This window comes from Gigantopelta aegis, chromosome 3 (genome assembly GCF_016097555.1).
Source record: "Gigantopelta aegis isolate Gae_Host chromosome 3, Gae_host_genome, whole genome shotgun sequence".
NCBI lineage: Eukaryota > Metazoa > Mollusca > Gastropoda > Neomphalida > Peltospiridae > Gigantopelta > Gigantopelta aegis.
Window position 1 is genome coordinate 90,243,276 of NC_054701.1, and position 23,471 is coordinate 90,266,746.

Sequence of the window (23,471 nt, forward strand, 5' to 3'; positions counted from 1 at the left end):
GTTAAAAAATCTATGAATGTTGTGTCAGTTACCGTGGAATTGCCCTACAACGAAACATCAAAACCCTCTAAAAAAAAATGTTTTTCACTTTCGATGGTTGTAATAAATGTAAAATAAATGTACAAAAGCATCCATACCTCGCTAAAAAGTGCACAAAAATGACAAAAATGGACCATAAATATTTTTAATTTCCATGAGATTTAATTCGGCCATTTCCGTCAAACCGGAAATATACAACACTACTATAAAATTAGAAATCTAGCACGTTCACGCTAGGCATGAGAACCAAATGTATATGCTATATTTTTGTTTTAATTTATTTATTAGTCATTTACAGTGTATGGGTATATAAAGTCTTGATTTATGCATGTGTGACATGTAAGTATGCACGTACTAGGCTAGTACTGAAGATATTGCTTAACCCCATCCCAACCCCACCCCCGCTGAAAAAACTTGAAGTAATATATTAACTGCCCCTAACCCATTGAGGTTTTGTTATTCCTATTTATTCTAGTTTGTATACAATTAGCTGAAAAAGATACATTTTCATATTCATATATAAATACTCTATACAGTACTGCATAAAACAAATTTGGCTAAAGCATTTTCAATATGGCTAATAAAAATTCCATTTGGCTAATATTTTGGCTACAGGTATTTTTGATCCAGGGTGAACCCTGACTAGCCTACGTTTTCTGTGACATGTAGATCTATGTATGTAAATACCTAACTTAAGTTTTGTTTCTTGAATATACCGCTGCTTTCGCTTTTAGTTAATTTTGGTGACCAGGGTAAAACTGTACATCTTGTATTCACTGTCGGTTTTGTGGTTTAAAAAAATGGTGCGCATTATATTGTGGTTCATGTTTATGGTTTTGTGGGTTTTTAAAAATGGTGTGCATTATATTGTGGTTCATGTTTATTTTCTTGGAATAAATGTTCAAAGTGGGGGGTGCGCATAATGCATGAGAAAATACAATAGTAGTGGTATTTCAGTGTCTGATCTCATGCACTGTATCATATCGAATATGTCACAGTCTGTTTACATCATATTAGCCTTTAGTAGTAGCAGTAGTATTTCAATGTCTGATCTCATGCACTGTATCATATCAAATATATGTCAGTCTGTTTACATCATATTAGCTATTAGTAGTATTTACACAGGAATTTTTCCTGAGGATAAAATGGGTAAAAATGCATACCATAAAATTTTCAGATATAATTTTTAATGTTAAAAAGTTGTTAAAATGTTCCTGTATGACTTTCAGTGTCAATGACATATATCAGTGACAGTCTCAGACAAACAGCAATTTATCTTTCAGTATCTCATCATAGTCATAAAAATCCATAAACATACATTTTATAAGATGCAAAGAGCATTTCATCAGAGTATTTGTCATACTTTATATATTCATGTACATTATGGCATTGTTGAAATGATTTTTTAAATTACCAAAACTTGGGAACGAGCGCTGGTAGGCATTGTTACCCATCGAAGGTGTACCCTGGATTAAATCTGTAGCGAAAACCCTATTACAGTGTGTGATCTCATGTTCTGTATTGTATCAAACATGACAGTCTGTTGCATAGTAATATAGTTCAGCCTTCGCAGTTAATATAATATTACTAATTAACTTCTCCCATCATAATATTACTAATTAACTTCTGACAGGCATATCATGTAGCTCACCGGTACTCTTGGGGTTTTTCTGTGGACATAGTTTGAGACAATACTAGTAAAGGCATTTAAAATGCAATGGGGAGGGACGTAGCCAAGTGGTAAAGAGCTGTGTGGTCAGTCTAGGATTGATCCCCATTGGTGGGCTATTTCTCATTCCAGCCAGTGCATCATGACTGGTATATCATAAGCCGTCCTGTCTGTCTGTTGGGTACTGTATGTAAAAGATTCCTTGCTATTAATGGGAAAATGTAGCAGGTTTCCTCTCTAAGACTGTATGTCAATATTATCAGATGTTTGACATGCAGAAGCCGATGATTAATAAATGAGTGTGCTCTAGAGGTGTTGTTAAACAAAATAAACTCATAGGAAAAGTGTATTTTGAAACAGCTACATTTGCCTCAGCATTAAATTCAGTTTTTGCTGAGGTTATATATATTTTTTTAATTTCAAGAGCTGATGTGTGAACCTTGATTGGCAATAAATTAAAAATGCAGTAAAATGTAGGCTGATTTGTTTGTCTTATTTGATATGATAGAAGGTTGGGTTAGCTTGCCGGTCAGAGTTTAATGACTGCCACTGGAGGCTGGGATCTATGGACCGTTGACTTCGTCTCCAGCTGTAATTGATTACCGCACTCCAGTACTCCGACCTGACGGGCGTGTGGAGATCTTGTTAGGCAAAAACCAATTTGTGTGTAGGCTGAATGGATGGCAGTTCACCGAGTATGAACGCATACTTAAAATGGCTCCACTTAAACGGTGTTTGATTGTCGGGCTTCCTGGGAATGCTTTGTTTATTCCTTGATGCGTGGGTACTACCTGCAGAGTCGGATTGTATTGTACCCATTGCTCCAGCGGGAAAAGTCGGCACTTGATAACACGATCACAAGTCAGACTTAACAAATAGAGACTTGTACACATCTAGACTCGGATAGTCAGGGCTAATTTGTGTGGGGCATAAAATAAACGTGTGTGTGTTTGTTTGTTTGTTTGTTTGTGTGTGTGTGTGTGTGTGTGTGTGTGTGTGTGTGTGTGTGTGTGTGTGTGGTTCATCTGATTTCTGTCCCCACACCCCTCCCCACCCACGATATACACACAAATCTTTACCTCCACTGGTCCCCGAACCTCGAATACAAATAGATGTGGATTTTTTTATATTTTTTAGTAGAGGTTTGTTTTTGGTGGGTTTGTTGGTGGGGTTGTTGTTTTTTCCAGTTATGCCTAATTTACTACTGGAGTATCAATACATTTCTTTTGTAATATTGTTATAGTGTAATGTTGTATGAACTGAGTGCACATAGTGCTCAGGGGTTTCAGGTTATGGACCTGGGCGGCGACACACGTGTGGCAGAACCACGTATTATTGTATTGTCAGGGCTAAATTACTAGGTTGGGAATCATCCAAACACATAGGTGTTCTCTTACTGGCATCTTTGTGTACACACCAAGGCATGTCAAATTCCCATAGGTCATAATGTGTCACATTTGTGCCACAATCCATTATGCTTTTTGCATAAATTTGTCTTGTGAACTAATAGCTGTGACTAGGAACAGACAGGTGTGCATAGGCACAGTTCAGGGAATGACATTTATCTAGATTGTATTTTGCCTCACTGGCGGAGCCATTTTTGTAATATATGTACTAAGAGGCCACATAATTTGGTGTACTGTGCACATACAAATTACACCAGGGTTTAATTTGTAAAATTTTACATGGCACCTGACATGGCTTTGACTTTGTGAAGTTTAATGTTATTTTACAAAAAAAAGGGAAATTTCAGTTTCATCTCAAAAACATCTTGCTAAGCTAAGTTAGAATTTAAAAGAGTAATATTGTACATATACTTGTATTTATTCAAGTTATCTGTTTTATGTTAAGAAATGTTGTTGGGTGGGAAAGGGTGTTTGTCAAGTATTACATCATTTTTAAGATTTGTCTTATATAATAATTTTTAAAATGGGAATTATATACATTCAGATTGGGAATTGTTTAGTCTGAAATTGGGAATAAAAAATGACATTGCCTTTGAAATTGGTGGGGAATAATGCCGATTATCAGAGTCTAGAAACAGGTAATAAAACCTTGTACGCACATCGTTTATTTTTCGGAAAGACTTCCATATAGTCCCCCAGATATAATCCAAACATCAACCTAAAGTCTGAACCACATTGTTAGCAACTTGGATAAATTACCTTTAATTACTCTTCGATTTTCCCAACATTTTGTCCAGACAGAAATTGTGAAAATATAAATTGCATTGATATTGATTCCACATACTAGGACAAAAAGCTGTCGTTTTACTCTTTTTTTTATGGAATACTCTCCAAGAGGGGTGGAAGGATGTGACACAATCATCATGAGATCACATTAATTATGTCACATACTTCGGAAGCTTCCACCCCTTTTAAGTAGTAGTCCATAAAAAAGCAAAATAACAGACAGCGAAAAATTACATACTTTTATGTCCTAGGTGATAAGGTAATATTCTAGTTTGTGGAATATATGTCAATGTATTGGGTTTTTCACTTTTTTGGATAAAATGTGGAGAAATCAAATGATAACTTTGGCTGTAATTATTAAAAGAAAACTTAGAAAAAAGTAGTTACAATTTTTTATTATTTGTTAATGAAGACCTGTTTCCTCAGCCATGCTATACATTAAGCTGCTAAAGCATAGTGGTATGATACCTTAAAGTAAATATCACACATATTTCAATTTTTAAAAACATTTGTATCTCCTTCAGTGCAAACTACATTGAACAAAGTTCAGAGTATACAGAACCTGTCAATTCGTAATGTAACAGAAACATGTGGTAACTTACTCTGAAGAGATTCGAACCAGAGGACCTCTGTGTGAGAGCTTGGGGCTTGGGAAACTGGGGCCTAATTCACAAACGTCTCTTAGGCTCTGTTAGACAACAAAGCATCCTCTTTGCATGTCTTTTAGCATTGCACTGTGAGATCGCAAAGTTGAGAGAGTTTAGTGAATTAAGCCCCTGATCTGTAGGCCCCAGGCATGGGAAATTCAATACTTGTTGCCAAAAGGAATTATTTTCTACCTGTATGCAGTGTTTGAAAAAGACATATTACAGTGTGGGAGATGCAAAATATCTCATGGGTATCTCTTCCACTGTGTTGTGAAATGGAAGCTTGGTTAATATCCTATATTAAACCCAGCATGAAATAAGTTTCCTTTGTCACTTGCTACAGCTTGTGACAAACAAAACTTATTTCAACTTGATAAAATACCTGGAAGCTCGTTTACTACCTTCTGTTATAATAAAAACACTACTACATTGTAATACATAATCCCTAGCTGAATGGCCAACATGTTATGGAAGATCAACTGTTCATGTCTAATTCTTCTTTTTTTTCATTTCAAAAACACTACTACATTGTAGTACATAATCCCTAGCTATGTTATGGAAGATCAACTGTTCATGTCTAATTCTTCTTTTTTTTCATTTCAAAAACACTACTACATTGTAATACATAATCCCTAGCTATGTTATGGAAGATCAACTGTTCATGTCTAATTCTTCTTTTTTTTCATTTCAAAAACACTACTACATTGTAATACATAATCCCTAGCTATGTTATGGAAGATCAACTGTTCATGTCTAATTCGTCTTTTTTTTCATTTCAAAAACACTACTACATTGTAGTACATAATCCCTAGCTGAATGGCTAACATGTTATGGAAGATCAACTATTCATGTCTAATTATTCTTCTTCTTTGTTTCAGGGGATCCGACCACTACCCCCACTACTCACAAGAAGGGCTGACTATGATCGCGGGAGCAGGAGGGCTGGCTTCTAGCCAGGCTGGGGACCATGTAGTTCCCCCGGGGCCAAAACGACCCCGCCTGTCTGCAGAAAGACCAGAACTCATTCAGCCCCTACATATTGACATCCGCGATGGAGAGGTGAAGCGTGAGCCCACCTACAACCCCCAGGTGGAGGCGATCTCCCCCACGCTCCCACCCGAGGACAACCCTAGCAAGACATTCAAGGATGAGCAGGTGGCCGCCATTACCCGGGTGGAGCGCGAGATCTCGCAGGTGGAACAACAGATCAAAAACCTGAAAAAGAAACAGGTAGATAAATATATAGATCAGATATTAAAACTCATCTTTATAAACAGGTGGATAAATAAATAGATCAGACATTAAAACTCATCTTTATTAACAGGTGGATAAATAAATAGATCAGACATTAAAAGTCATCTTTATAAACAGGTGGATAAATATATAGATCAGACATTAAAAGTCATCTTTATAAACAGGTGGATAAATAAATAGATCAGACATTAAAAGTCATCTTTATAAACAGATGGATAAATATATAGATCAGACATTACAACTCATCTTTATTAACAGGTGGATAAATATATAGATCAGACATTAAAACTCATCTTTATAAACAGGTGGATAAATATATAGAGACCGGACCTGGGATGGACATGCCTGAAACCCCAGTGGTATAGGGGCATGTTACAATACTTCAAAGTCAAAGCCAAATGGTTACATGGTGAACCATTACATATTCTGAAAGTCACTTTACCAAGAATCACAGAAATGGTTCGTTAATGATTTGCAATGAAATATTTTTGTTTTGTATTTTATTTTAATTAAACTTACTGTATGAACTACATATATTATCCTTAAAATGCAATTTTAGTACAAGTTTAGGGTAATTAATAAGGTTATGCAGATATAATTCATATAACCAAACCATCAGTTTCCTAGATAAAATATGTGAAGTGATTTCCAGTTACCTAAGAAACTGATAGACTGTCCCTTGTAATCATAGTACGTAATGTAATATCTGATATAACAAAGATGACTGATTGTTTCCGTCAGGTTTGTGAATTGTTTGTATAAATGATGAATGGTTGCTTCTAATAACTGTATGAACCATGTGTCTGTGTATGCAGTGATGAATGATTACTTCTGTTTTGTAAATTGCTTGTCTGTTTCTAAAATAATTAATGATTGCTTCTAATAGTTTGTGTGACAATGTTTGTATATAAATTGTGAATGATTGTTTGTATTAAACTTTTCCTGTTTGTGCCTGAATGACGTCATGAATTGAGTCTTTTCATGACGTTAAACTAATGGCATTGTGCATTAGGACATTCACAATGTAATTGAATTGAGATTGGTAGGTATTGGGATCGTATCCCAGTACCGGCTGCCACCCAAAGTGAGTTTTAGTAGCTTAGTGGGCCACTATACCAACTTCTCTCTCACTAACCACTAACAACTAGCCATTAACTCCTGTCTTGAACAGACAGCCCAAGTTTAAAGTAACAGAATAAATAATGTTTGCTGTAACAGTGTGGAGCTGTAAGCTGTCGATGATTGCTTATGTTACATGTATCTGTGTTAACTTACAAACTGATGAATGCTTGCTTGGTTATGTGATACTGAACAAGACATTCACTGAGTACCATTAAATATGTATGTTGTTCAGTACATGCACAGGAACATTTGTTGTGGAGTATATGTGAACTGTCAGTGATTGCTTGTGTTAACTGTGAATTGTTTATTTATCAATGGTCAATGATTGTTTGTTAACTTTATGTATTATTTTTTATATCTGATTTTGTTATCTGTATAGATTGTATATTTATCAATGGTCAATGATTGTTCGTTAACTTTATGTATTATTTTTTATATCTGATTTTGTTATCTGTATAGATTGTATATTTATCAATGGTCAATGATTGTTTGTTTACTTTATATATTATTTTTTATAAATGGTTTTGTTAACTGTGTGGACTGTTTATATATCGGCTGTCAGTAACATGATGGAATATTTCTATATGAAGTTGTGAACTTTGTTAACCATGTGGATTATGTGTGATTGTAGCAACAGCTGGAGGACCAGCAGTTGAAGCCCCAGGAACAGAAGCAGGACGCAACCGAGATGAACAACTCCGACCCCAAACCTCAGAGCATCGCACAGGTCATCTACGCAGAAAACAGAGTGAGAACACACTTTATGTTGGTCTAGATATTGAACTTAACACATTATGTAGGTCATCTTTGTTAAAAACAGGATGAGAACATTTGTCTAGATATTAATATTTAACACATATTTAACACATTCTGAATATTCATATCTGAACTTTTAGCTGAACATTAAAATTGCACATTTTTATAAACTGTTTTGTTCTGAGTGCTATTACAATATTGGTGATAATGGCACATCATATAATTAGCCTCATTAATAAATACAAAATATATTTACATACTTATTGAAAATAACTAGAGAAATATAAATAAATACCTTGGTTTAGTGAAAGGATTTGAATGTTGGCACTCTTAAAAATGTATTTTGATCTCTGTCCTGTGAAGGGATACAGTTTAGAATGTGGTCAGTGTTAATGTGTGACCTCTTTCTTCTTACAGAGAAAAGCTGCCGAGGCTCACAAGATGCTTGACACTTTAGGACCCAAGGTGGATATGGTGAGTGTTTCTTCTCTAGTATCTCAAGGAGATCTTCATTAAGGATATTATAAATTCATTAATAATGGCAGTTGTGATATAACAGTTATAAAACTCAGTGTACCATAGCTTCTTATAAAGGTACATAGATACTCTGAACTGTGTCAGGAATCAATGAAATAAACCATTGTGTATTCATGATAGTAATATCGATAGGTTTCAAAACATAGTATAAAATGTACAGATTGATTTCATTGTAACCATTTTAAGATAAAATTAAATTATTCACATTTTGTTACAAAAATACTAATATCTTCAGGAGAAGAAATAAAACATACTGGTAAGCATGTAATACAATTATAATATATGTCTGACCTCTGATTCACTCTTGATGAATTGAATGTTGTATTTTTTATGTGGTTTTTTCTTCTTCTTTTTTTGCAGCCCTTATACCATCAGCCATCTGACGCACCGATTTACCATGAAAACAAGCGCAAGTATGTATCATCTTAGATTGATTTACATGCATCTTACAGTGGGATATACAGAAGGACAGTCATTCAGACCTGTTTAATGTTTTGATTTCACAAAGCACGATCTCATTAGTATTAAGATCTGAAGATTTCTTTACTTACATTTCAGCTAAACTTGAAATTATTTGTATCTTAATTTTTCACTTACAGGACCAAATCAGACTTTATTTTAAATTAATATTTTTTAAATAACAACAGGCAAATTCATCTTATTAATGTCTTTATTTGAACACACCCTAGGCTACTAAAGAATCCATATTGCTTGCTTTAGATAATCATCTATTTTTCATATTCTATGGAGATTAATTATGTTGTAACTTAATATTTTTGAGTACAGAAATTAACAAATATTAATGTTTTCTATTTTCCAGATTTGCTGTTTTTCAAAAGAGGCTAATCCTGCATTTGAAAAAGCGTCATCAAGCTAGAAAAATTAGAGTAAGTCATATATCTATGTTACATTTCGGTGTAACTACTATAATTCTAATTGTAAAAATAGTTCTGCAGAGGAACATAAGTCTATTGTTGCTGTTAACCTTTAATCTAGAGGAGCTGATATAAGTGTAATTATTTTGCATTAAATTACTACTGATTGCAAGGGCATGAAATAAAATATATGTTAGAATGCATTTGTGTTGCGTTTATTATTTATTTATTATATGTAACAGATAAAAATCAACCTCGACTGAGGGGATTTCAACTATGGACTTTACCAACTGAGCTAATAGGGACATTCCCAGTAGCTACTGCCAGTAGGAACACTTTATACCCACACTACTATTATATGTTTTCAGTTCCAACATAACATTTTGTGATTTCAGGAGCGGTACCTCACAGAAAGATATGATCAACTTATGCAAAGGTGGCTGAAAAAAATGGAACGCACAGAAAACAATGCCAAAAGAAAGTAAGTTGAATTTACAGATCTATGTTTGTTTTATTTAAAGAAACTGTTTTGCTAGCTGGCATAGAATGTTTTGTAGCAGAATATAATGATACATGTCGCTTTCTTCTATTATTTGTTAAAACTGTCACATCTCAACACCTTGTTATGTTTGAAAAGTGGCTTATAAACAATTGTAACATTTTGATACTTTATTGATTTATCGATTTTATACAATTTGTAACATATACATAACAACTTATGTAGCTCAACACACACATAAGGTAGTTTCTAATGTTTTCTGCATTTTATCGCAGGATAAGTTTTTTAATTATAGTCAGATTCAAGTGTATAACAGCAGAAAATGTAATATCATATATTTATACATGCAAGTAGGTAAAACGGAAAATTGTATATGTTGGTACATGTCACTTCTTTTTCCTTTTTTTTTCTGAAGTGACACCTAGTGGACTTGTATGAGACTGGAATGTGTAAATAATAAGAAGTCATTTAAATATTGATTTTATATTTGATGTATAATAACTAACACAATGTTTACCCCATTATTTGCATTTTTCAGAGCAAAAGATGCAAGAGTACGAGAATTTTATGAGAAAATATTTCCCGAGATCAAGAAGACGAGAGAAGACAAAGAACGATTCGCTAGGTAATAAAACGTGATATTGTCAGCTGTTGGAAAATAGCAATTACTTCAGTGATTAAAGTTCGTCTTTAAAATACTGTCACAGTGAAAATAACAAAACACTCTTATACTGTGATTACAAAGAGAATGATTAACAAGTTACTAGTTATTATCATGTTAATGTCCTAAGTCATGTGTCATGAGTTTCGGGCCCTGTTATGAGTGATACATAATAAGTCATAATTCTAGATTTTAGTTGAATGCTAGCAGTCATGACTATTTCATTGACAAGTATTATTACAGTCTAACGAGCACAAGTTGTCACCTGCTAAGAGGTCGTTTTATCAACGTTTCAGATTATCAAGAATCTATTAGTATGTATGTGTTTATGAGAGTGTATGTGTGTGTGTCTGTAGGGGTGTGTTTGTACTCATTTAGGTGGCTGCATTTTGTTCTGCAATTATAGGTTGCTGTTCTTTATTGTTGAAATCGGCTAGAATTTCATCACTGATCATCTAGTTTAATTAGTTTACACCAACTGATCAACTTTCAGTTATACAATTGGTTGAATTATATGGACAGTGCACCTATTGTCATCATCAGAATACATTCTACAAATTGCAAATTTTACCTTTAATAACTATTTAATATCTTCTTCTTTTTTTATGTACCTTGAAAACAAAAACACCAACTTTAACATATTTTCATCAGTTCCATCATCTAAACTAAAGGAACAATTAAAGTTAACATTTTCAGTTACAGTCAATTATGGATTTTTGTAATATTTTCTTTTTATTATAATCAATAACTAAAACATCTCAACTGTTGTTGTCATCTCTCCCAGTAGGGTCGGTGCTACAATAGGTTTTGGTTGTTTATAATATAGAAGTCGTATTGGTGGTTTATAATCAATAATTAAAACATCACCACTGTTGTATTGGTGGTTTATAATCAATAATTAAAACATCACCACTGTTGTATTGGTGGTTTATAATCGATAATTGAAACATCACCACTGTTGTATTGGTGGTTTATAATCGATAATTGAAACATCACCACTGTTGTATTGGTGGTTTATAATCGATAATTGAAACATCACCACTTGTATTGGTGGTTTATAATCACTAATTAAAACATCACCACTGTTGTATTGGTGGTTTATAATCGTTAATTAAAACATCACCACTGTTGTATTGGTGGTTTATAATCAGTAATTAAAACATCACCACTGTTGTATTGGTGGTTTATAATCGATAATTAAAACATCACCACTGTTGTATTGGTGGTTTATAATCGATAATTAAAACATCACCACTGTTGTATTGGTGGTTTATAATCGATAATTGAAACATCCTCACTGGTGTATTGGTGGTTTATAATCAATAATTAAAACATCATCACTGTTGTTGTTATTTTTCCCAGTAGGGTCGGTGCTAGAAGTGGTATTGGTGGCTACGTCCGCAGTGATGCCGAACTAGAGCAAATCATGGATGGCCTACACGAGCAGGAGGTAAGAAATATCATCATATTGCAAGTCACAATTGTCATCCTTGATCATGATAGTTATTTCTGTTTAAACTTTAACCTGACCTTTCACCAAGTGCATTTCCCTCCACATCTTTGTACTGGTGCAAACATCCTGACAGCCATTGTGTTTATCAGTCTTCGTTAAGAGCATTTTAGGAGAAATACAAATTGATAACAGTTTTTAATTAATTTCATTTGAATTATCATGTGATTGCTCGCGTGGCAATATTTACAAAGAATGATCATGGCGTAGATTGACTATGCTATTCATTTCCATTATGTGATGTACCATCCTCTTTTCCTCAAGAGACACTCAATTTAAGTTTCAAAATTTCACATTGTAAAATAAAAATGTAGTCCATATTTTTATTCACCCTAATTATTGACCTACTCATAATTAATGTTTGCTTGTGATATATATGTATGTTCTTCATACTCTTTGTTTGTTTCATTTCAATTCTAATTTGTTATTTTCTGTTTAGGAAGAGGATAAGAAGATGCGTAGCTACGCAGTGATTCCGCCGATGATGCTGGACGCCCGGCAGCGGAAGATGCGCTTCCTGAACAACAACGGGCTGATCGAGGACCCGATGGAGCAGTACAAGGAGGTGCAGCAGGTCGTGCGCTGGACCGACCAGGAGAAGCAGATCTTCAAGGAGAAACACCTCCAGCACCCCAAGAACTTCGTACTCATCGCCCAGTACCTCCCCAGAAAGGTAGAACACTCTCACGTCACACTATTAAACACTCCAGCACCCCAAGAACTTTGTACTCATCACCCAGTACCTGCACAGAAAGGTAGAACACTCTCACATCCCACTTTTAAATACTCAGCACCCCAAGAACTTCGTGCTCATCATCCAGTACCTGCCCAGAAAGGTAGAACACTTTCACGTCCCACTATTAAACACTCGGCACCCCAAGAACTTTGTGCTAATCATCCAGTACTCTCTTTAAGCACCTCCAGCACCTCAAGAACTTTGTGTAGCACTCTCTTTACAAGTAGCAGTACTTCCCATTATAACAAACACCACATGTTTATACCCAATCAGCTTGGATTTCCTTGTCTTGGAAAGTAAAATTCATCCTTATTGCCCAGTACTTACCCAGAAACATATCACAGCTAGAGAAATAGTCAAATAATACTTCACACTACTACACACCAAGGGCCGAATTTACAAAGGCTGTTTGATACATGTTTGGCATTAATATCTTGCTAGCATTAACTACATGATTTCCCATATTTTGTTTTCAGTCTGTACCTGATTGTGTTCAGTTTTACTACCTCAACAAGAAAAGTGAAAACTACAAGCAGCTGCTCCGAAAACAAAGCATGAAGCGAAAACGAACACTGCAGAAATCACAGGTACATAACAAGTCACTAACATAGTAAACATCTGATAATTGATATTTTGTATAAACTGTTTATCTGTTATATACCGGAAATATTGTTTACGGGTAACCCATTTCAATTTACATAACCTTTTGTAATCACATATATGTTGATCAAATGAAAAATTGCAAAATTAGAAAGATAAAATTCTGCATATATGAGAGAAATTTTTTAGTTCTTGACTCAATCATAATCGTTTACAGCAAGGCTGCAGATTTATTAGGTTTTCTTCATCAACATCTGCTTCCACATAAATTATGTATCATCTGCCAAATTCATTTGCTTTGCAGATGGGTGAAGTCTCTGCTCACTTATTAATTTCAATACAGTCAGATTTGACAGACAGACAGCATACAACGTGTGTAGATGCAAAAAAAAAAAAAAACCCTGAAAAATTGTAATCTTGCCGAATTCAGTGCATGTGACATTTTCTTTGTTAATAATTGGTGTGTACTTGTGTTACAGGCCCAGCCTCCACCTCCTCCCCAGCCGACTATCCCCATCAAGGAGGAGCCGGTCGCATTGCCAGGCTCGGACAAGGACGATATCAGTAGCACCATGTACGTAGCACATCTACGCTGTATAGCTTAGTGGTTACTTCTCTAGTCGGGTATTTTTGGTTCATTCACTCATACTCCAGTGGACCGGCCTCGGTGGCGTTGTGGTTAGGCCATCGATCTACAGGCTGGTAGGTACTGGATTCAGATCCCAGTCAAGGCATGGGATTTTTAATCCAGATACCAACTCCAAACCCTGAGTGAGTGCTCCGCAAGGCTCAATGGGTAGGTGTAAACCACTTGCACCGATCAGTGATCCATAACTGGTTCAACAAAGGCCATGGTTTGTGCTATCCTGCCTGTGGGAAGTGCAAATAAAAGATCCCTTGCTGCCTGTCTTAAAAGAGTAGCCTATGTGGCAACAGTGGGTTTCCTCTAAAAAAAAACAGTGTTAGAATGACCATATGTTTGACGTTCAGTAGCCAATGATAAGATAAAAAAATCAGTGTGCTCTAGTGGCATCGTTAAATAAAACAAACTTTACTTTTTTTCATACTCTAGTGGGGTTTCTGTAAAAAATTGCCAGAATTATGAAATGTTTGACACCCAGAAACTGGTGAATAACTAATTAAGGTGCTCTAGTTTTAAACTATGACTGTACAGTTTAACATGTGGTTAATTCAGCACTTAGTCTAGAAAGTAAGAGGGGTAACTGCTATCACTACATGAGCTATTCTTATCGGACAGCAAGGAATATTTACATACATATTCCATAAATGAAAGAGAACATACTATGGGGTACCAGTTTGGATGGGTAAAAACCCTTACAAGGATTATGGACCCATCACACCTCAAGCGAGCACTTTACCACTAATATTCCATGACCCAGTCTTAACCCAGTAGCAGTTCAGTGCCTACATTTGACTTGTCTCTGAGTTGTGGTGCCAAGGACTGAGTGTGAACCTTAATGTTGGATTTGAAAAAAACTGCATAACCTATTCTGGTTTCCATAACCATTTTTCAAAACAGTTAAACAGAATTAAAGACATATTGATAGGACTGATTAGTCAGTGAATTTTACCCTGACAGAAAATTGTTTGTGCCAATTAACATTGCATAGTCAGTTCATGAATGAAATCGGGTATGAACTGTGTTACAATGTGTTCTACATTGTCTGCTTGTAGAATGAAATCGGAGGAAGACCGAGAGCCCACCGCGATGGCTGATGATGCGTCATCCGATGACGATACGCCTGCACCTACTACTACTGGTGAAGATGGTTAGCATTATTATGTGACAACAAAATCTATCTGTATTCCAGGTCCTCTTTGTTTTGCTAGTATGTCAACAGAACTTAACACATGGTAGAGCTCATTTTGTTTTTAGTAATCACTTGGGAAGGGAGTGTGTATTGGTTGGAGTATTTCTTGGTGGGTGTATCTGAGGGAGAATGTATTAGTAAGAGTATCAGAGGGAGTAAGCGTTAGTAGGAATATTGAAGGGAGTAAGAATGGGAGTATTGGAGTAAATCTATATTAATAGGAGTATTGGTGAGAATTTAGGAACGAGTAAGTATTGATGGGGATATTGGAGAGAGTTTGTATTAGAGTGAGAATCATAGGAAGTATGTATTGGTGGGAGTATTGGAGGACATTTGTTCTTAATAGAGCCGTGTACAGAAGGTTTTTTTATTTAAACCCTCTGGGTTGAAGCTGAGTTATGTCTTACAATCAGGTAACTTAATTTTGGATAATATGTTTTGTTTAGGTGGTGTTCACCAATGTGCTGTGTGTAAAACACAGCTGGAGAACTATGGGATGAGTCGACCTTTGACCCAGACGAACTGTGAACTGTACAGCATGAGTGAGGGAGACCTGCGCCCCGACATGAGGGTCTGCTCCAGCTGTCGATGTCGGTCTGTACGGAGACGATACACGTCGTACGTTAATAATACCACAATTCTTCATAATCAAGTACTCTTTTTCTTTATATATACATACCTGACAGGTTGTATCATGGTAAAGTCGCTCTGTTCGAAGACTATATATGTCGTACGTTGATAATACCACAATTCTACATAATCTAGTACCATACTGTCTTTTTTTACATACATGTTTGACAGGTTTTATCATGGTAATGTCGCTCTGTACAAAGACGATACATGTTGTACGTTAATATTACCATAATTCTTCATAATCGAGTACTCTTTTTTTTTCTCTCTCTCTCTCTCTCTTTTGTTTTTAATACACATATGAGGGGTTGTATTGTGATATGTTGTTGTCCATCCATCAGTACATATGTCCGTAAACCTTTTTAATATGATGCCATTCATCTGAGACCGTTTCACGGACAGGATGCAGCTCAGTGGTAGAGCGCTCGACTGAAGGCCAATGAGTCGGTGACTATTTCAACCTTGATGTACTTGGGGGGGGGGGGTTGTTTTGTTGTCCCAAGCAATATTTCATGACTTACATCAAAGGCCATGGTATTTACTGTCCTGTCTATGGGAAAGTTTATATAAAAGATTTCCTTCTGCTTTTTAATATGAGTAGCCTTTTTTTGCAGGTTTCCTCTTGACCAGGTTTCAAGAAAATTGTATGATGATGTGCTGAGGTGTCGTTAAAAATTTCATAGTACATCACTCTGTAATAACAAATCTTTGTCTTTTGAGTAAGCTAAAACTGATACATTTATTCTGACAGAAATTCTAAACCCAACATCTTGCCATGTTATTGAGATTGGTTTGTTTATTTTCAAACAGATGTCCTGTTCCATCATGCAAGACGCCAAAGAGAAAAGTCAAGCGATTGAGACCATTTCCTGCCAAATGGTCTGAACTGACACAACAAGTGAAAGAACCAATCATGAAGGAATTACGTATGTTTGTTTTTATAGAATAATGATAAGATATGATTTACAGAATGAGTAATAAAGGACATTATGGGTGAATTAGGCAGAATTTTCGTTAATGAATAAATCTTCAAATGTTATTTGTCAGTGTGAAAATATGATTAATATATTATTCATAAATACAACAGATAGCAGAATGTCACGTGATCAGTGAGAACTGTTGCTAGGATCTCAATTTGGGAACACAAATAATGTTTAATCCACTGTTTACCCCTGATAATTGTATAATTTTTGTCTTTCTGTGTAGAACTGACGGAGGATGTTAACAGATGTTGTTCGGCTTGTTTCAACCGCATTGCCAGGAAGCTGGGCAACCACCCACAGACTAACGAGCCTCTTGTGGCCCTCGTACCCGAAAACACAGATGGTACGTTATATTGAAATTTTTTTAATTTATTTAGCTTTAATTATTATCATTTTTAAAGATTAAATTGAAGAAAACATTTGATTGAATGATTGATTAATTATATGTTTTCCTGTATTAATAATTTTTAATTTTGATAATGGTTGAATAATGAACAATGAAAATTGCTTCAAATCAATATTTAAAAACTATTTTTAAAAATTATGAAATATGAAGTTAAACATTATAACCTTTACAAATGCGTACACATTTTGAGTAAAGTAAAGATTTGGTTAGACAAAAATGTTTTGAAATGTAATATTCATGTCATTGGAGTTAATGTTTTGTGTGGTGTGAACAATTTTGTTTAAACTAATTTTTTATGGTGTTTATATATATTTCATACATTTCCTGTCACTATTTATATTTTAGAAGTTGTAGAAACATCCCGGTGGACGGAAGAAGAAATGGACATTGCTAAACAAGGTAACAACTCTTTGTCAGTTACAGATGACATGCTTTTACTGGGTTTCTGGTCTACATGCATTGTTTTTAAACAAATTTGTTATAAATACTGGCCGTCATTCTGGAAAGTACAGATGAGTTTTTTTATGTCTATTATAGAGTGGGTTTGTTTGAGTTTTTATTTAGGTTGTTTTTATTCTATTGTCCACTTTTTTTCTTCTCTCCTTTGATTTCTATTTTATTTCTTCCTGAACTTGTAGCTCTTTCAGTTTTTTTGCTGTCCACCTTTACATCCCAGTCCTTACTCTCCATCAGCATTTCCAACAGTTGTTATTTGTTAATATATAAAAGACTAGATTGAAAGATGCCTTGCTAATGTGATCCAAGAATTAGAGAATACTCAATGAGCTACAAGGCCATACCGTTTATCTGGCATGAGTGAATGGGTGTTGTTCTTCCCGAGCCAAAGACTTAAGTTAGTTGTTCACATGGCTGTCACCATAGAAACTATTCTTACACTTAATTAACCGCTGCATGCACTAAAATGATCAGCTAACAGTTGTGACGTCAAAGTCTATAGTGAAGCACTGATTGTGATGTCAAAACGTATCTAGGGGAAGAAATGTACTTTTTCTTTGCCTATGGAAAGATAATTTTTCTTTCCCCACTATTCTCTGCCCAAATGGGTAATACTATGTAAAATTGATTTCAGGTCTGCGTGACCATGGACGTGACTGGGCCGCTATAGCGGGTGTAGTGGGTACAAAGACAGAAGCTCAATGTAAAAACTTCTACTTCAACTACAAGAAAAAGTTTAACCTGGAAGCCATTCTCGAAGAACACAAGACTAAGGTAAATTTTGATTGTGTTTACAAAAATCCTGAATTTTTGTTGTAAACTTTGTTGTTAAATTTAGTTACGGTTCAAACACACTTACCTAGGCACAGTTATCTAATAATTAACAACATCTAATAACTATCACATTGATCAATGAGCTCTAGTGATGTTATCCAATAATACAAACTTTTTCAATTGCAGACTATTTTTCAGAATTATTAGATGTTTGTCAAATAGCTGATGATTAATTAATGCGTTTTAGTAATGTTATTAAACAAAACCACCGTTTAACTGTTTCAGACTGACAGACGGACGGTGTCGGTGTCTGAAAGTATGACGTCGACGGTGACGGCTATGTCAGAGGAGGACCGCTCGTCGAGTGATGAGGACCGCGTGGAGGATGATGATGATTCCGACACCGCCAGCGCCCCCAGCCCCAGACCGCTACAGATCGAAGAAGGTATGTTTAGTTTTAAACTTTTGTCTAGGGCCATTGTTTGACATCTATCCAGTGCCGTGTTGTTGAATTTCAATGTTAAACGTATTTTCAGGCCCATCTTGTTTCAGCGTTAAAACTTACATTCAGGGCCTTGTTATTTAATGCTATATGTCTATCCAACGACATGTCATTAGTTTAAGTGTCTATCCAGGAATATGTCATTTAGTGTCAAATGTCCATCCAGGGCCATGCCATTTTATGTTTAATGTCTATCCAGCACTCTGTCGTATATTGTTAAACCATCTTATCTAGTGCCATGTCATTTAATGTTAAATGTCTGTCCAGGATCATATTGTTTCAGTGATAACTATCCAGTTCTGTGTTGTCTTGTATTCTGTTTTTTAACATCCCATGTTGTATTTTCAGGTAATGATGCAGAAAGTAAACCAGCAGTTGTGCCAGCATCTGAGGACACGGATATGGAACCTCCAGGCCCTATGATAGGCCTGTCATCTGGTAGCCTGGCCAAGGACAAGCCCCTCAGTGCCTCAAACGGCAGCCTTCGCAGCATACCAGACAACGACAGCAGTGCCACGATGAGTGCAGACGAGGGGCCGATGCCTGCGCCGAGTGGTGTGACCATATCCCAGCCACATACAGACGCCAGCTCAACCCTGGCACCGCCCAGTGTCCAGGCTGGCACTCCCCAGCAGAGTGAAATATTCGACCAGAAGATGGCGAGTCCCCATCCTCACTCTACCCCGGGAACGCCCGCCAGTCTGCCCCCTGGTGGATCGCCGTACAGTCGTCAGAGCCCCAGTCTGAGCTCGGGCAAGGGTCAGAGTCCAGGAGCAGTGTCCGGGATCCACCCTCCCGGTCGTGAAATGAGGGAGATGATTCCCGGGGGAGGTGTCAAGTCCATGTCTGCATTCATCCCGTCTTCCCGCCCGCCCAGCAGTAGCTCGGACGGAGGACAAGGCATGATGCATCCACAGCAGATGTTTGTCCAGGGAGACCTGAAGCAGCTCGGAAAACATCAGTGTATGAAGGACCTGATTGATTCGACTATCGAGAAAAATCTGGAGATAGATAGGAGCCGTAAGTTTAAAGAAAATTATTCTGCAACAGCAGTCTGCTGAAATTATTGTGCAACAGCAGTCTGCTGAAATTATGATTAGAATTCCATATCTGAAAGCATCACACTTTCAGGTAATTTTGGTTTACAGGGGGTCCAGATTAGAGGTCCACTGTAGTAATTAAAGATTGTCTGCTATTTCTTTTTAGGTTCATCCTGGGTATAAATGTTTTTAAAAAGCATACACAAACTGTGAATTGGTGAAATTTGTCATTTTGGGGGTGGGGGGGGGGGGGGGGGCAGTAACTCTTCGTTTAGACAGTAATCAGTATTGATATGTCTGTGATGGGGTCTCCACAAGTACTCGAGTACTCTGGCACGAGCCGAGTCTAGCAAGACTGGAGTCCGTTCACAGGACATGAGTACCGTGCAAGGAATAGGATAGGATAGGATATCAACATACCTATACCCAATTAAGGTTCAAGCACCATGCAAGGAAGAGCATTCTCAATTAATTATATTTTTTTCGTCATTTTGCCATATACTTGCAGCCAGTTACATTATTATGAGGCTTTAAGAATGTGTACAATACAATACAATGGCATAATTTAGCATCCATGTTCAGTGCAGATGTATAATGCTATTTTACTTTATTCCTTAGTCTCATTATTATCATGTGTCGGGTACTCGGGTCTGGGTCGAGTTTAACCCTTAAGTCTGAGATATTTTATTTTATTTTAAATGAGTACCAGTTTTGAATTGTCATGAATATTGTTAATTGGGGGAGGGGGGGGCATATGTATGCATACCAGTTTTGGGCAGTCATGAACATAGCTGTTCTTTTTTGCAGGACCATCATCAACAGAGAATATGTCCACACAGCAATCAGCAGCAGGACTTGCCTCTAACCAGGCCATTCCACAGGATCTGAGGAAAGAAAAACGAGAAGCACTGCATCAACCAATGGCTGGTAGCCCCAGGAACATGCCCCCTTACGTCCTGGGAAGTGACCCGAGGGATGTTCAAGACCTGTCTCGCCGGCCCCTGGAGTTTGTCGACAAGGGCGCTCACGGTTACAAAGGAGACCCCCACGACTTCACTCCACACTCGAACATGTACAGACACGACCGCGTTCAGACGGGGCCCACACTGGTCCCACCCCCAGCTCACACTCACCACACCCCCGTCCACCAACCTGATGGAGTTCTGCCCCTCAAAACGACCACACCTCCAGAGGGTCAGGACAAATCCTTGCTGTACCCACCGGATCACGCACGCTCCTTGTCACCGGCAGTCCGAGGAGGCCAACATGGCTGCAGTTCGCCATATTCAGCTGGAGTTCATCTGGTGTCTGTGGAGCAGACGTCGCCTTCCCCTGTGTCTCGGACTCCCATCCCACCACCCCCTCCTCTGATCAACAGCTCCAAGACTCCACCAAAGCTAGCCAGGTCCTCCCCTACAGCTCACCACCGCCTGCCTACGGGGTCCATCACACATGGGACACCAGTTAGTCATCATTCGGGTGTCACTCCCATGGGGAACACCATCACCAGTGCCTCAGGCCAGAGACGGATGGAAACCGTTTCACGACAGTCAACCCCACCGTCTGCAGCCCAGAGAATGGAAGGATCCATCACTAAGGGGACACCGATGAACAGAGAAGGTGGAATGGGTCGGGGTAATCCAATGCTCACGGGAATGATGGTGGATCCTGCGGCAATGGGGAGAGGTCATCAGGTGACCTATGAACAAGGATTCAGAGGGGGTGTGCCACCTGGCAATTATGAAAGAAGTGTGGAGATGCAGAAGACCCCACAAGGAGCTTACTACTCGAATGTGCAGTTCCCATATCAGGAGCAGCCTATTCCTTACAGTTCTAGAGCGACCATAACTAATGACTTCTTCACTGCCAAGCAGATGCCAAGGAAGTCGCCCGTTTCCCAAGAAAAAGAAGGTCGTCTGTCACCAAGAGGCAGAGAAGGCCCACAGCGAGGAGGCTACCCAGGAGGCATGGATCCCAGAATGCCTCATCCACAAATGGTGCAGGCTTACAATGCTCCACAAGGAATGGTCTATATGCCACCACCATCTGCAGCTGACCGAGGCAAGAGCTCGCCTATGCCCCGAGGAACCCCATCTCCGAGGGACGAAAAGGGACACTGGCAGATGGGTCACCCAGCTCATCAACCTAGCAGCACTCCCAGTAGTATTCCTGTGGACCATCACCCACCACCACGACCTAGTATTGTCATGGGGACAGGGAAACCCAGCCAGATGGGTGAGCCAATGATCTCAGTTAAAGTTGATCCACAGATGCCAGACAGCACCAGTGTTCAGCATCAGACTATCCCATCGCGTCACCCTGACCACAACACTCTGATTGTACACCAGGATCCAAGCCGACGTCTATCTCCCAACCAGATGAGACGAGCCTACAGACAGGATCACGGTGATGCCGGCAGCGAGAGGGAGAGAATGCAGCAGATGCAAGCAGGCTGGGGTCAACCTATGCCAAGCCACCACAAGGACCCGTCACAAGCTGGCAGGCAGTATGACATGCACTCTGCAGCTATAGCCGAACATAACCGCCGCAGTGAACGTGACCGAATGGCTGCTGCACCCAAGAGTTCGATGTATCAGGGTAAAGATGGTAGGATTTTACGAGAGATGTACAGTGGTCCTAAACCAGGTGACCGTAATACTAGAGGTTCTGAAATGCCATCGTCATCAGATATCTCCCCACGTCATATCACTGATCCAGCATACGTACGGCAGAAGATTGGAGAAAATCCAAACTCATCTGTTATTATGTCTGGCGCCTTCCAGAAAGATCCATCCAGTGCTTCTGGCAACCAACATGTGCCTCGCAGTTTAACAGCGGCAACCTTGATTGATGCTATTATCACCCACGAGATCAACCAGGCAAATCCTGATGACAAGAAAAGTGAAAAAAGGTCTGGCTCCAATTCTCAGTCGCCTTTAAGCCGTGAATTTCAAAAAGCCTTGTCAGAATCTCCTGGCGAAGGGAGATCCACAACTCCAATAGGCTCGGGTGGCAAGTTGAACAAGGTTCGTAACTACTATGGTGATGGCAGTGTTCCCAGGCATGAGATGGAGATGGACAGAAACCCAGGCATTCCTAGCTCCATGCCCAGCGTGACATCACAAGACCAGACCCAGCCATCTGTGGTTCACAGCAACATGCATCCACAGATGATGCACCCGAATCAAGGAATGATGACCATGCATGGACAATTTCAGAATCAGATGTCTCCTCACAACCAAGGCTATTCGGGTTCTGCGTCTCACCCACAATCGGCTATTCATGGTCAGCGCAGTCCTCAAGGCATGGGAGACCCTAACAATCACAGCCACAGCCACATGTACTCTGGTAACCAAGGACAGATGCCGACTCACGGACAGATGTATCACGGCAGTATATCTCAAGGACAGAGTCGTGCTGGCAACAACCAAGTGCAGAATCGACCTGGTGGTCAAGATCCCAGTCAGTCTGGCAATCAGGTCCCCACAAGTGCTCCCAGTAAAGAAGGAGGCATCACGCTAGGAGAACAGATTAACGCAATCATCATCAGTGACTACCACAGCAAGAAGAAGGCCAACATGCTGATGGGGTCGGAACCGTTCCAGGGGGGCTCCTTGCTGAGTCAGATCAACATCACTTCAGGACCATCATGTAAGTCTTTCAAACGGATGGTGCAGGAGGCTTTTTTAAAATATAATAATAAATTCTTTATTTAGTGAGAGGAACTCAATTAACAAAAGCTAATAGAGAA

The 23,471-nt window shown here is 38.2% G+C and overlaps 1 protein-coding gene across 4 annotated transcripts in view; it reads left to right on the forward strand.

Annotated features, from left to right (window-relative positions):
• LOC121369305 (nuclear receptor corepressor 1-like) overlaps window positions 1-23,471 on the forward strand; it is a 102,331-nt gene that overhangs the window by 62,658 nt on the left and 16,202 nt on the right. For 3 of the 4 annotated variants that reach the window (XM_041494274.1, XM_041494277.1, XM_041494276.1), the window contains 20 exons: window positions 5,426-5,777; window positions 7,555-7,671; window positions 8,097-8,153; window positions 8,577-8,629; window positions 9,037-9,103; window positions 9,487-9,572; window positions 10,129-10,215; window positions 11,614-11,701; window positions 12,201-12,434; window positions 12,974-13,084; window positions 13,577-13,671; window positions 14,793-14,887; window positions 15,376-15,547; window positions 16,370-16,485; window positions 16,766-16,885; window positions 17,294-17,347; window positions 18,039-18,178; window positions 18,464-18,623; window positions 19,029-19,700; window positions 20,528-23,371. In XM_041494274.1, coding sequence (XP_041350208.1) covers window positions 5,426-5,777; window positions 7,555-7,671; window positions 8,097-8,153; window positions 8,577-8,629; window positions 9,037-9,103; window positions 9,487-9,572; window positions 10,129-10,215; window positions 11,614-11,701; window positions 12,201-12,434; window positions 12,974-13,084; window positions 13,577-13,671; window positions 14,793-14,887; window positions 15,376-15,547; window positions 16,370-16,485; window positions 16,766-16,885; window positions 17,294-17,347; window positions 18,039-18,178; window positions 18,464-18,623; window positions 19,029-19,700; window positions 20,528-23,371 — 5,720 coding nt within the window. The remainder of the gene's footprint in view (window positions 1-5,425; window positions 5,778-7,554; window positions 7,672-8,096; window positions 8,154-8,576; window positions 8,630-9,036; window positions 9,104-9,486; window positions 9,573-10,128; window positions 10,216-11,613; window positions 11,702-12,200; window positions 12,435-12,973; window positions 13,085-13,576; window positions 13,672-14,792; window positions 14,888-15,375; window positions 15,548-16,369; window positions 16,486-16,765; window positions 16,886-17,293; window positions 17,348-18,038; window positions 18,179-18,463; window positions 18,624-19,028; window positions 19,701-20,527; window positions 23,372-23,471) is intronic. The other variant, XM_041494275.1, reaches the window with a different exon arrangement.